Genomic DNA, 13,867 nt, shown 5'->3' on the forward strand with positions numbered 1-13,867 from the left:
GCCAGGCAACAGTGCCCTAGAGACCAGCCAAGCTTGGCAGCCTAGGTTTCTGTTTTACTTCCCTTCACTGCTTCTATTTGTCAAAAAAAGACAAGATAAATATGATCAATCCAAGACAAAATCGGGGAGAGAAATCTCACTGTCCCCTGTCTCCCTTTTCCGCAGATCCTCTTCTCAGAATCCGCAAGAGTATGTCCCCCCTACTCCTTTCAGGTGACCAGGACTTTCCAGCCTCTACCAAATCCCTTTCCCAACTCCAAACCCATCCCCACATCCCAACCAAAGAGGACAGGTCAATCTAATACCACTGGAGCACTCAGTTTACACAAATGATTTACTTTTCCGAGTATGTGCAGTGATTCTTCCTTCCCTTGAAATTATACTACATCTCAGATTCTCCTTAAGAGAATCTAGTTCTGGTTATTGAGGAATCAAGGTCAGATATTTTGAATTCACTCTTCTGCTTCCAGATGATCAGATATGAAGGACCCAATGCCATTCTTACAGCACTTTCTTGCCTTCACAACGCCTGGGTTTTTATTTATCTTCTGCAAGCATGTATATGGTCACTCTTGCACATGAGCAATATGCAGTCAAATATCACAGTGGCTCAGGGTCATGCAATACCCAGACACTGTAACAAATTATGAGGCCAAACATACACGAACAAAGATTTGGGTTGGAGCGATGGTTGGGAATACAAGGTAACCTCAGCTCCTAAGGAACCATAGCCTATGCTCTGTAATACATGAGTGTATAACAAAACAAGTGACCTAATACAGAATATTAGAAAAGTTATCAATATTAATGATTGTTTTAGGTGAAAGAAAACTAATAATGTGATTTGGCTGGAAAAGTAAAGCTCAAGATTGCAAAATGTGGCAAATTTAGTGCTCGCTTCAGCAGCACATATACTAAAATGTGGCAAATTTCTTCATTTCTATGTTAATTAGAATCGAAGTATAATAATCATTATAAGTGTGTATTAGGTATAAATATTTAATATGGATTATATTAAATGTTTGACAGATTAACAATGTTCTATATTTTATTGAATTGCAATGGTAAAATATCTATGCTCGGTCTTTATAATTTGTTCATAAAGTTTGGTCATTTGTTTAAAACTTTAAAAACCTTACATACCACCACCATGACTACCAGAAAGAAGTTTCTGGTTCAGAATATCTTATCCACTCTACTTGGGAGGTTCACTCAGTATGAAAGGGGACTCCAAGTCCCCGCCCACCACCCACTTCACTCACATCCTAGTTTTTACAACTCCTCACAGCCAGTTTGAATTTGTACTGAGGTTGAGATTTTCTCAGTGCTACAGATGCACCTTTTTCTTTTTACTCTGTTCTCCAAGTAGTTTTCTCTTAAATTGTAGCTTGATTGCTGTCTAATGATTAAGATACTTGTGAAAAAAAAAATCATGACCTATTAAAAAAAAATCCCATATGCAGTCAAAAATTGTCAAAGAGTAAAAGTAATTGTCCTTCTGGATTATTACCTATTGTTTTGTCTACTTTTACTGAGAAATTTTAAATTAGCAACTTAAGACTCAGGAAAAGCATTAGTTTAAAGACGTCTTGATTGAAGGTATTAAATACAGCTCAGAAAAGGCCACCCTTATTAAATTTCACACTATAAATATACAAAGCTGCTGGTTAAATTTCACTGTAAAATGTATTTCTTCCTGTTTCATTTTCTAAAGGCAACTTGGACAAGCATGGCACATAAGTAAGACAACGTTGGCAATACATAAATACACTAATAAAAGCAGATGAACCATCAATGACAAAATGATATATAAACATATAAACGATAAACAAGAGCATGATTTTTTTTCTTTTTTTTTGGGGGGGGGTATAGTTGTTTTACAATGTTGTGTTAGTTTCTACTGTCCAATGAAATGAAGTGGAGTTCCTTGTGTTATACAGCAGGTTCTCATTACTTATCTATTTTATACATATTAGTGCATATAAGTATAATATCCCAATTCATCCCCCTCTTTCCCCCTTGGCGTCCATACGTTTGTTCTCTACATCTGTGTCTCTATTTCTGCCTTGCAAACCGGTTCATCTGTACCATTTTTCTAGATTCCACATATATGTGTTAATATACGATATTTGTTTTTCTCTTTTTGACTTACTTCACTTTGTATGACAGTCTCTAGGTCCACCCACATCTCTACAAGAGCATGATTTGAAAAAGCCAATAAAAGTATCGCATTCACTATTAACCTAGTACAGGTACACGTGATGACTAAAGATATTGTTAATTTTTATTTTGTACCAATAATGAAGACCAAAATAAGCTTTCATTTGTATTACTTATCTTACTACCTTTCAAATCTATTTTTGCAGAAGTTGAGTTACATTAGTAACAGAGAAGGAAAAAAGTATGTTAATTCTGATAAAACAATAAGTTAGCTGAAATCATTTTCTTGGTCATCCATCTGGATTTATGTCTTTCTACCCGTCCTCAAGACTAACTTGAAGCTGCAGTGGAGAAGCTGTTTAGTAGAAAGTTTAATCTCCTTAAAATGTCACATACCTTATGTGGAAAATGAAATTGCTACATTCCAACTTCCTTCACCCAAGATTTATTATACATAGAGGTATCTTGAGAAAAGTGTAATACTCACAGAAGAGATATTACAATTAAGTAACCATATACAAAAAGTGGATATATAAGAGTGGTTAAATGGAATCAAACTTTAAATTCCAATAAATTTGAAAAGCCATATTTCAATTTTATTAATTACAGTAGGTAAAAAGAAAAAATCATATGTTTTTATATAAAATATGAATGTCTGAATTATTGGTAACTATTGAAAAATAATAATTATTATACTACATTTTTCTCTGCATTTTATATATTTTATATATATATATGTAGAGTCAATTTTTGCACCATTACCTACTTCAGCAGTAGGTAATTTTTTATTGCCTTATTCAAGGAGATTTCTCTTAATATAATAGTGCTAAAAGGCACTGAATAATCTGGGTTTTCTGATAACAAATGCTTAAATCATTTTTATAGATATTGCATATGCATGGTTGGTTCCACTATATAATTAAACAGTAAAAATAATATTTCATTCTTTTTAATAACACTTAAAATATTTTAAAAGTATATTTACTGACCTGAACATAAAATCTTAGAATAAGAACTTTATATTAAATGACTACTTTTCAAAATAATATATAATTTAATAAGAAAGATAAAATTGGTAACACATAAATGTGCCAGATGCCAATCCAAAACCCATTTTCCCAATTCAATTTGATTATATAAAGTCATATTGCATATTTTCATTGTATGATAACTAAACTTACACATACTCCAAAAGCTATCCAACATTCCCCCTATTTTATAAATACTTCTTAAACTATTAATCAATTGAACTGTACCCTTTGTTCAATTCTTTTATGTTTTCAATTACTACAATGCATTAGGTGACTTGCTTGCATTACTTTTAAATTCCACCTACAAAACATGAAAGATATACTTAAAATTACCGGAGTTGCAACACCTGACCAAATATCTGAAAACCAGAATAATGCTAATTAAATAAATGGCCTATTCCGATATGACTGCAACTGAGAATTGTCCATTAACAGTAATTTGTCCACAGCTGTGATAATTTATCCACATCAAGTGCATTGTGTTCCAAACTTTAAAATTACTGAGTCATGATGAAGGATGAGAAAGGCTTGTCCTAACTGCCGAAAGGCATTTAAAACCTGAAATTTACCAACCTTTAACTGGAAGAGAATATTCTAAATTTTTATTGCTTTATGAATTTTAGAAACATTAAAATAGAAAACAAAAGTATTGTAACACTACAAAGATTTTACATATTACAGAATGGCTCCCATATAAGATCAGTTAAATTCTATCTCTACTCATATTGGTTTCAATCATAGAGTAACTTTGATGATATTAAGTATGCTAAATATTAAATTCAAAGTATATTAAGATTTTGAGCCATCTCTAATATAGTGATTTTAGCTACTGTATTTTCAAGCCAACCCTGAATATCCTATCTACAAATGCTGGATGCTCTTCTTGACAGTCTTAAAACAGAAATTCTGCAAGGATATCATCATAACATAAGCAATACTTTCAACATTCTGGGGGAAAATTCACCTCTAATTATATCTGTGAACACCTCCTGATCAAGCCCTGTTTCATATTCTTTCTTATATTCTTCCCAAAGCCTAACTTAATGAGGCCCTCAGATGTACATGTATTCAAACATTAGCTGATTGGATAAATGACCATTAAAGAAATATTATACAAACCATTTAAATTAGATTTTTGTGTTCTATTCAGGATGCCAAAAAAGTAAACACGCATTATATATACAACAGACATCCCTAAGGCATAAGCAGTGTTGGCATTTAGCAACTCTCAAACTTATTCATGGCCTCCCAGAACTAATGTTATTCCTATGCTAAATTATCTTCACTGCTCTAACTCTTTTCCCTTCCGTGCTACTTAGAACAGGATACCAGAATGCAAATAAGGGAGAGGTAATTATGTAAGGACGCACTGACCTATACGTTACATAGTCATTCCATATATGTCACATAGAATACAGATCTATCACATATACATTATACATATACATACATATTGCATGTATTTTAAGTGTGCGTCTGTTTCCCTACCAAAAGGCGGTACAACATAAACGTAAGTGAACTATCCGAGGCTAGTTCACAATCTACGGTGTGGAGTACACACTTCCTGTACCCTGGTAGACCCACCAATATTCCCTCTGTAACAATACCCTTTCACACAGCAGTGATAGGCCTCACTCATTTTCACATGCCAGCCCAACATATCCTACTAAGATTGAATTTAAAATTCTTAAAATGAAGGGCGGGGTAGAACAGGTCTACTTTCCTATCATCTAATTCCCCCGTCATTTCTAGGATGTGACTCTAGATGGGGAAGGTTTCCATCCTGATCCAGATTCCCCCAGAAGAAGACCTTGAGTTAAGGACTGAAGCCTAAATAGCGTATTTGGGAAATGATACAGAAAATACCAGTTAGGGAGAGGGGGGAGGAAGCCAATAAACTCGCAGTACCAAGCCAGTTATCACCGTGAGCCAGCTAGAGCTGAGTCCCATTGGACACAGTGTAGAGAACATGCTCCAGAATGGTCCCAAGCAAGGAACTAGGAGGCTAAGGTATTTGTCTAACAAATCCATATTTACTCAGTGGCACTTCTGCCTTGCTCTCCAAGAGGCCCTGGTGTGCACCTGAGGCTAGGAGAAAACAAACAAAAAACCTCAGACAGGCAGAGGGTGTTCATAGAAAATATCCAGAGACCATGGGCAGAGCAGTAGATGCATCTGTTGTTAGAAATTGTCTACATATTCCTGTATGAAAGACTGCTTCCTCCTCAACTCTGCAGGAATTGAGTCCACAAGATAACTGAGTAGAATAAGATTGCTATTCAGCCTTAATTGCAAAGAGGAATCTGTGACAATACTAAAGACAAAAGAGAAGACTTTACTTATTGCATATTAATTTAAGATTCTGAAGAAAATTTTTAAAGTTGCAAACTTTGAGTCATAGGTGAAGAAGAGAACTAACATTAAGAGCACCTCACCTATGCTAGATGCTGTAAAATTATTCTTATAAATTCAAATTTAATTAAGTGGAGGGAACTTCGGAGCTTCTTGAGTAATTTCAGTCACAAAGTCATCTTTACACTTGTAAGATATATCACCAACACAAGTATTTAATTTCCCAGAAACTGAGTTTCCTAGTCCTTAAAATAATTACCTACAATTCAGGGACTATGTGAGGATCGACTGAGATAACACATATCATAAGTTAACATATACATGTGTTTATATATATATATATATGTTATCCACACACATACATATAAGCATATAACATATAGCATAGTTAACATATAGCACTAGCCAAGTACTTAGTACCAACTAAGTGTTAGTTTTACAGAAATATCTTACAGAAATAAGGTTACTGAATTTCATAATGGCTGAATGACTTGCCCAAGGCCACTCAGGTAGTGAAGAAATAAGCATAGGATTGAAACCTGGGTCCCTATTTCTTTTTTTTTTTTTTTTTTTTTGCGGTATGAGGGCCTCTCACTGTTGTGGCCTCCCCCGTTGCGGAGCACAGGCTCCGGACGCGCAGGCTCCGGACGCGCAGGCTCCGGACGCGCAGGCTCAGCGGCCATGGCTCACGGGCCCAGCCGCTCCGCGGCATATGGGATCCTCCCAGACCGGGGCACGAACCCGTATCCCCTGCATCGGCAGGCGGACTCTCAACCACTTGCGCCACCAGGGAGGCCCTGGGTCCCTATTAATCAAAGGCTCTTGTCTTCGAAGATGGACAACTAATAGAACCAAAACTAAGTTTTCGCCGAGCCACAAAATTACCTTTAAAGTGGACCCACCACGTTTGGTTCAGTAACAATACCTCATTTTAACAGTACATATGGCCTAATTTTAAAGTTAAAGTTGGTCTAGCATAAACTTTCATTATAATACGTATTTTAAATAAACGTGCAAAACTTTTTTTTAACATAGCAATGACTCATTTAGGAAGCAGTCAACTAACCAAACTTCTTAATTCCTGAAATATAACTGCAGCACCCCTAGAAAAGTGAAGGCAACCACATGAACAATTAGTATCTGGGATACGATGCTAAAAGAAAACAAACAAACAGTGCTACCACCACCACGTCCAAAATATGTACTCCATGTGCTCAGTCCAGCTCACACTTTTACAATGAGGATTTCTATTCTACACGATGATCCTGACCTCCTGAAGTAACAAATACAGATCCAATTACGATGAACACCTCACTGTACTTCAAGAGCCATTGAGCTAAGTTAATATAGTTTATCTAAATGTCAGTTAGCATTGAAATCTGTTTAAATATTCTTTTCTTCATCTTCAGTCAACCAGAACACCTTACATTCCAAGCATACTCATGAATTGGTATTTGTTCTTTAATTTTTTACCAATATATATGTTTTTGCCTAAAAAGAAGAGATTGAACTGAAATATTATCCTCTACAAAACATCCATACCCCTTTAAATTACTAACATGAGACCAAAGAAGAAGTCCACAATTGATGCTCAAGATAAAATCCCCTGTGTGTAGGGTAGGGGTTGGTATTGAGAGCTGAGATGGGAAGGAGAGGAAGGAAGGTATTTCCCAGTGGTTGAACAAGAGATTCTGAATGGGACCAATAATGGATCTTTTATGCAATTAAAGTAGAACATATATACCAAACTGAACTTTAAGGAAACATTTCAATTGAGTTGAAAGACTACTTAGTATACACATATTATTTTAACACAAGGAAATGTGGCATGTGATACCTAAATGACTATTTTGGAAAATACTAAATTCAATGAAACATAAAATGTGCTTTTTAAATAATAATAATAAGACATAGCAAGAGGAATTCCAGAAGTTTAACTAGGCAAAACAGTGATGCTATAGATAAAACACATGAGCAATATTATTATCATTATTTACGAAAAGGTTGGATCATACTATACGAACACCATTATTAATAATAGTCATAGTTACCCATTCAAAGTGAGTATTTTCCATTGGCAACGCTGTCATTTTCACTAACTACCTGTTACATATTTAAACCAATTGTCTACCTGCGTCTTCAAATGTTTAAAAAGCATGAAATTCCCAGTGGCAAGTGTCTTGACACCTAATCAAAACAAGACTGACACGGAGTAAGTAAACAGGTGGGTGCAGGTGATTTTAAGTTTCTAATGTGCTTTTTCAATCAACTTGGATGCATTTTCGAATTTGGTTAACAACACCTAAGGAAAAAAAATGAAAATTGACTGGCACTGATATTGCGTGCCATTTGGATGTAATTGTACCTCTCACGCCAGCCTCATACACACCCTAAGAAAGCACAGATAGACAAAAGAATAAGCACAAATAAATGCAACAAATACATTGCAGGGATCAGAAAGTGAAAAGGCAAAGAGTTCCTTGCCTACAGCAATTGCTCTAGAGAGTCAAAATGGAGAGACACGTCAAAGAGTCCCTTTTCCTCCCTCCCCCAGCCTCTGGCTCCTTTCCCTCCTCTCCCTCCTTTTCCCCTTCCAGCCTCCCCATCCCTCCCTTTTCCAGCTGTATCTACGGAACCACAATGCAGCACACCACTCACCTGTCGTCGTTCTGCCATCCTTGGTCCCCTAGCAGCAAATCCCGAAACCTGTACCTGGGAGGCAGAGGGGGCACTTCGCTCTCCAAATCAACCATCCTTCCTCAAAGAGTGGGAAACGTAAAACAACGAATGGAGGCGAGGAGGACGAGAGAAAGAAAATATTGCGGAGTAGAGGGCGCGGACTAACGAAATGCGGGAGACGGGCTGGAGCAGGGGAAGGGGCCTGGGATGGGGGAGGGGGGTCTGCTCCCAGCCGGAAGCTGAGGCTGAAAGGGGCCGGCTCCTCTCTCCTGAGGGTGTGATGGGGATGATGCAAACCCAGCCCAAGAGCAAAAGTCTGGCTCTGACAAGAACCAACGCTGCCAAGGAACCGCCCCCAGGATCGGCGCCGCCTCTAGTCCCCAGGACTCGGGGGAGGCGGGAATGCAAAAGTTACTTCGCCCGAAAGAAAAAAGAGAAAAAACGCTCGGTGGCTAGAAAGAGGGGAGAGGGGTGGGCGTGCGCTCAGCGTTAGGGTGAAGCACTTTCCCGCACGGCGGGCATCGAGAGCCTCCTCCGAGGACAGCTCCGGGCAGCAGGTTCCCTCAGGCGGACGCCCCGCACCGTCGCGCAGGCGCCGGGGGTCCCGGGGTTGGAGTCCCCGCGCAGCGGACGGGCTCTCCTCGTGGGCGGGGCCGCCGCGGAGGCCCCGCCAATGAGACGCCCCTCATTAGCATAACGGTGACGGCGGTGCCTGGGGAAGACCAATGGGTGCGAGCCTAATTAGCGGGTTCCAGGGCTCCAACCCCCTCTCTGGAGGAGGGGGACGCGCGCGTGGAGTGTCCCCAGGTCCCCCAGCTCCTTCTCCTTGGCCGTCTCCAGCCAGGTAGGCGGGGTAGAAATGGCACGCTCCGGCAGAGGGAATCCCCGCTCCCAGCCCCAGGAAAGTCTTAGTCTTTTTTCTCACTGGCTGAAAGCAAGGGAGGTGTTTCCCTGATCCTGAAGAGAATGAAGGGCCACTTTAGGCCGCTGCAGAGAAACGATTAACGCATGGAGGATGACATACTAGGAAATGAGAGCTGCTGCTACTCGTGGTGCTGTGGGCTTCCAAGTGACCTTCACCTTGCCAGGTGTGCTCTTGTTAGTGGCCCACGCAGTCAGAGGAAGGGTGAACCCGAGGGTCCACAGCCTGTTTCTCAGTATGGACCGCAGCTTATGGGAACCTGCTGTGTATACAAGCCCTAGTCCTATTTGCTTATACTGTTTTTGCACCAAGAACCGATTCCATCAGGGTACGTACAGACACCAAATATTTCCCCTCTGAGAGACTCAGGCCTGAGGATACAAGACTATCACGGCCCGTGCCCTCAGGAATCTCATCGTTTGCTTGCAGGAACAAGCTTATAAATGAAGTGATACAATACGAGACACAGTAATCAAGCAACATATAAAGAGTTTTGGAAATACCTGTGAGATAACACACTTTTTCATGCAGGGAAGGGTCAAGACATAGAAAGTGAACTAAGTCTTCTATGCTAGTTTGCAACTTACTCAAGGGAAGGGAAGAAAGCAATGGAGTGAGGAAAGAGAAGCCTATGAGTAGAGGCAAAGGGATATTTTTAAATGTCTGGTTTATTCAGGAGACAGTGATTAATCTTGTATGATTAAATTCTCAGTGAGGTCATGTAGTGGAGGGCTTAATACAGAACGTTAGAAATTCAAGAAGAAACCAGCAAAAAGGTAATAGCAGATAAAATAGAATGAGTACCTACCTAAAGCTGAAGAATCAGTGGCAATAGATGTCTCTGTCGTCCAGATCCAACCCATTCTTCCAGACCCATCTCAAATGACATCTCCTCTATTAGATTTCCCGATGCGTCCAGCTGGTTACAATGCCTTCTTCCTTTGAACCCTTCATACCCTCTGTGAGTATTTTGCTTGTAGTGCTTATTATATTATGGCCTGCTGTGCATTTTTCTACATCTTATCCCGCTTCCTGTGGCTTATCTCTCTTAGCACAGTGCATTCAAAATGAGTAAGATCTTAACAATGTTGAGATGCATTAAAAGCTTTTAAAGATAGTAAATTAATCTTTTTTCACATTTGCTTTAGCTCCAAAGTTGTGTATTTATTTATGTTTTTTTTGCATGAACTTTTGTCATCCCTTTGCCAAATGAGAAAGTTATATCCTTACATTGTTAGTTGGGGGAGATGGGGCAGAAAGAGAGAGAGAGAATATGTGTTTTATATTTTGGACCTTATCATCTGCTATTAAGATAGCTCTGTGAAGTTTACTTTTTTTTTAACGTTCCAGGCTAATATTTATATTTTTATTTATATTTTATAGCCTGCCTTTATATATCTGGCAGAAATCTGAAATATTTAGGGATCAGTAACAGACTCAGAAGCAAGGCACTAAAAACAGGAAAAAAAATAGATGTTGAGACTCCTGCAATGCTAGAGATTAGAGAGTAAAGCAACAGCATTTGACTTAAAAGAAAGTTGTGTTATGCAGCAGCTTCCCACTAGCTATTTTACATTCGGTCGTGTATATATGTCAATGCTACTCACACTTTGCCCCAGCCGCCCCCTCCCCCCATGTCCTCAAGTCCATTTTCTATGTCTACCTCTTTATTCCTGTCCTGCCCCTAGGTTCATCAGTACCTTTTTTTTTTTTTTTTTTAGATTCTATATATATGTGTTAGCATACGATAGTTGTTTTTCTCTTTCTGACTTACTTCACTCTGTATGACAAACTCTAGGTCCATCCACCTCACTACAAATAACTCAATTTCATTTCTTTATATGGCTGAGTAATATTCTATTGTACATATGCGACGCATCTTTATCCATTCATCTGTCGATGGACACTTAGGTTGCTTCCATGTCCTGGCTATTGTAAATAGTGCTGCAATGAACACTGGGGTACAGGACTCTTTTTGAACTAGGGTTTTCTCAGGCTATATGCAACTAGTGCAGTATTGTGAAGCAGTTATACTCCAATAAACATATATTTAAAGAAAAAAAAAGGAAAGAAAGCTGTACACCTTATTTTGGTGTCACCTTTATGGCAGTCTTAATTATTTGGCTTCCAAGTGCCCAGAAAACATTTTAAGAGGGAGCAAGTACCTCAGAAAGAAAGAAAGAAAAAATAGAATAAGTAAAAACTTGCTCAACTAGTAGTGTCATAGCCCAGCTGTTAAGGATACAAAGGGTACAAAGGACCCTACTGTGTCAAAGCAGGCGGAGACCACTATGTGCCTTAAAATTGCCACAGTGAACAATCTTATCTTTCTAAGTTTAAGAAAATTAAAAGAATAATGCAATCTAACAAATACTATCCTGACATTCTTAAAATATAGCAATATTTGGACATTGAAACTTAAATTTGTAATTGGAAGATCCTTTGCTGTCCATTCTATTTTTTTGTCAGTTTTCTGAAGGCAGACTTTTCGTTTTTTGTCATTAATTTTGACTTTTAGCTCTCCGACCTGTCTTTCTATACTTTTTTCTCTTTTTTTGTCATGTCATTTCCTGCTGTTAAAATATATTTTCCTCTTTCACTCTTTTTATCTTGGTTTCCCTTTTTTCATTGTGCTCTTTTAATGTCCTATTTCATAGACTCTTTTTCTCTCTGTGTGTGTGTGAAAGCTTTCATCCTACTATAACATGAAATTCGATTTTTAGAAACATTTTTAAACTTGGTTCTGTACATTACAATTTTGCACCTTACTCACTGGTGTTCTTAAGCACCTTAATCAACATCTAGTGTAGATTAGAGCAATAGACTAATTTGGTCCCATACTACTAAGAGAGTGCTCAGCAAAAATCTTCTGAATTACAATGGTGATGGAGTAGAGCATGTTAAGAATGAGAATTAGGGAGAAGATGCATTCCCTAGTTTAAGAATTTTTCTTTCCAGAAAACACAGTTGTGAATATCTTCTAATTTCTTTAAAAGAAAAACAAATTGTTTTTTTAAATCGTTGATTTCCAGTACACTGATTGATTATATTAATATTTAAATATAAAAAGAAATGAGTCATTCCCATGAGTGAAGAATGATTTTACTTACAAAAAAACAATTTCTTGATAATTATCTTGTGAATAATGAACATAGCTGCGAGTATAGAATATGATGGGTTTTTTTACCCCAAAAATATGTGCATATTACATCTGTTATTTTTATGGCAACATTTTCAAAACTGTCAATGATTATGTCTACCTAGACCTGTAAAAGCTATTTGAAAATAAATTTTAAATAGAAAAAAATAACTTTCTATGGGTTAGACTACCTACTTCATAGATGCTTCATCTGTGTAGGCAGAAAAAGACAGGATAATCCACATCTATTCAGCATCACTAAGCTACATAGCAACATCTCAGTGTAATGGAGAGAGATGTGTTCAATTATTATTTTTTTAAACAAAGATTCATGGAGTAGTTACTATGAATTGAACCTCTCATAGTCTTAATGGGGGAGAGGAAGACCATCCAATAGTTACACTAGAATGTGGCAGGTCACACTCATTAGCACTGGCAGCCTTGTTGCCGAGGAGCTCAGAGAGACATATTCTGGTTTTGGAAAATCAGGGAAGGCTTTGTGGAGGAGCTCACATCTATACTGAAGGATGAAAAAAGTGAGTGAGTAAGAGAGGCATCAGCAAGTATACAGGTACAGATAATGGATATAAGAAAGCAATGGTAATTTGAGCTCAGGGTCTGTATTTAGATGGGGAGGGGGCAGAGAGGAGGGAGAAAAATTGGCAGGAAGATTAGCAGCCAGAAGCTGCCTTCATTTATCATCTGGAGAGGCCAGGCAGGTCATGCCAACAAGTTTGGGTTTCAACTTGTAGACAGTGATGAATCTCTTGAGGATTTTTAAGTAAGTAAGTGACAAAGCCCAGTTTATATTTGGAAAGACCACCACGGTTAGCAGTGCAGATGATTGATTGGTGGGGAGGACAGGAAGGGAAGAAAGGAGACCATTTATGAGCCATACAGTATGTCAGGAGAGATATGCCAGTTGTCTGAAATGAGGCAGTGGTTACAATGCAGATGTAAAGGAGAGGACAGATTTGTAGGAAATTAGGAAGATGGTACTGGCAGGACTGGATAAGTGAGAGAGAGAGTATGAAATTTAATGGGGAGTGAAGAATCGATGATACTTTCCAGGCTTCTGGGATGAGTAAGCAGGTGAAGAGTTTACTGTTGGGTGAGATAGGAATATAGAAATAGGTTTGAGTGAGAAAATGAGTTCACTGTGAGCCATCTGCAAAAGGGAGAAGTCAAGAAGCTTTGAATCTCTGGGTCTGAATATAAGGAGCAAATTCTTATTCAGACAGAAAAAATCAGGAAGCATCATATAGAGGGATAAATGCACCTGGCTCGAGGCACTGGGAGAGAAGAGCAGGGCAGACACTGAGCCTGTAAAGGTTCCTGGGAAAGGGGATGGGCTGGAGAGGTGGGAGGGATGACAGAAGGGAATTCAGCTTCTACCCCCAGCGTAGAGACGGGTATTTCTCTATTTTCTTAATTAGTTTTATTCTGTGACCCTTGATTCAAGCTAAAATAGATTCTATCTGCAGGAAGAAAAATGTAACAAACCCTGCCCTATATTCTAAGCATGTCCAGCCACATGAGCAGAATAATTTTTATTTCAGCAACACTGAAAAGAGGAAGCAGTAG

The 13,867-nt window shown here is 38.4% G+C and overlaps 2 protein-coding genes across 6 annotated transcripts in view; one reads left to right on the top strand and one right to left on the bottom strand.

The window, feature by feature from the left end:
• The window catches only part of KCNT2 (potassium sodium-activated channel subfamily T member 2), a 358,057-nt gene extending 349,586 nt beyond the window's left edge, over positions 1-8,471 (bottom strand). For 4 of the 5 annotated variants that reach the window (XM_060091451.1, XM_060091450.1, XM_060091453.1 and 1 more), the window contains exon 1: positions 8,202-8,471. In XM_060091451.1, the coding sequence (XP_059947434.1) occupies positions 8,202-8,296 (95 nt within the window). In that variant the 5' untranslated portion in view covers positions 8,297-8,471. The remainder of the gene's footprint in view (positions 1-8,201) is intronic. The other variant, XM_060091452.1, reaches the window with a different exon arrangement.
• Positions 8,472-9,252: 781 nt separating this feature from the next.
• Positions 9,253-13,867, top strand: part of CFH (complement factor H) — a 99,957-nt gene continuing 95,342 nt past the window's right edge. Inside the window, exon 1 of the mRNA XM_060078930.1 lies at positions 9,253-9,472. Within this exon, the coding sequence (XP_059934913.1) occupies positions 9,253-9,472 (220 nt within the window). The remainder of the gene's footprint in view (positions 9,473-13,867) is intronic.

This window comes from Mesoplodon densirostris, chromosome 2 (genome assembly GCF_025265405.1).
Source record: "Mesoplodon densirostris isolate mMesDen1 chromosome 2, mMesDen1 primary haplotype, whole genome shotgun sequence".
NCBI classification, from domain to species: domain Eukaryota; kingdom Metazoa; phylum Chordata; class Mammalia; order Artiodactyla; family Ziphiidae; genus Mesoplodon; species Mesoplodon densirostris.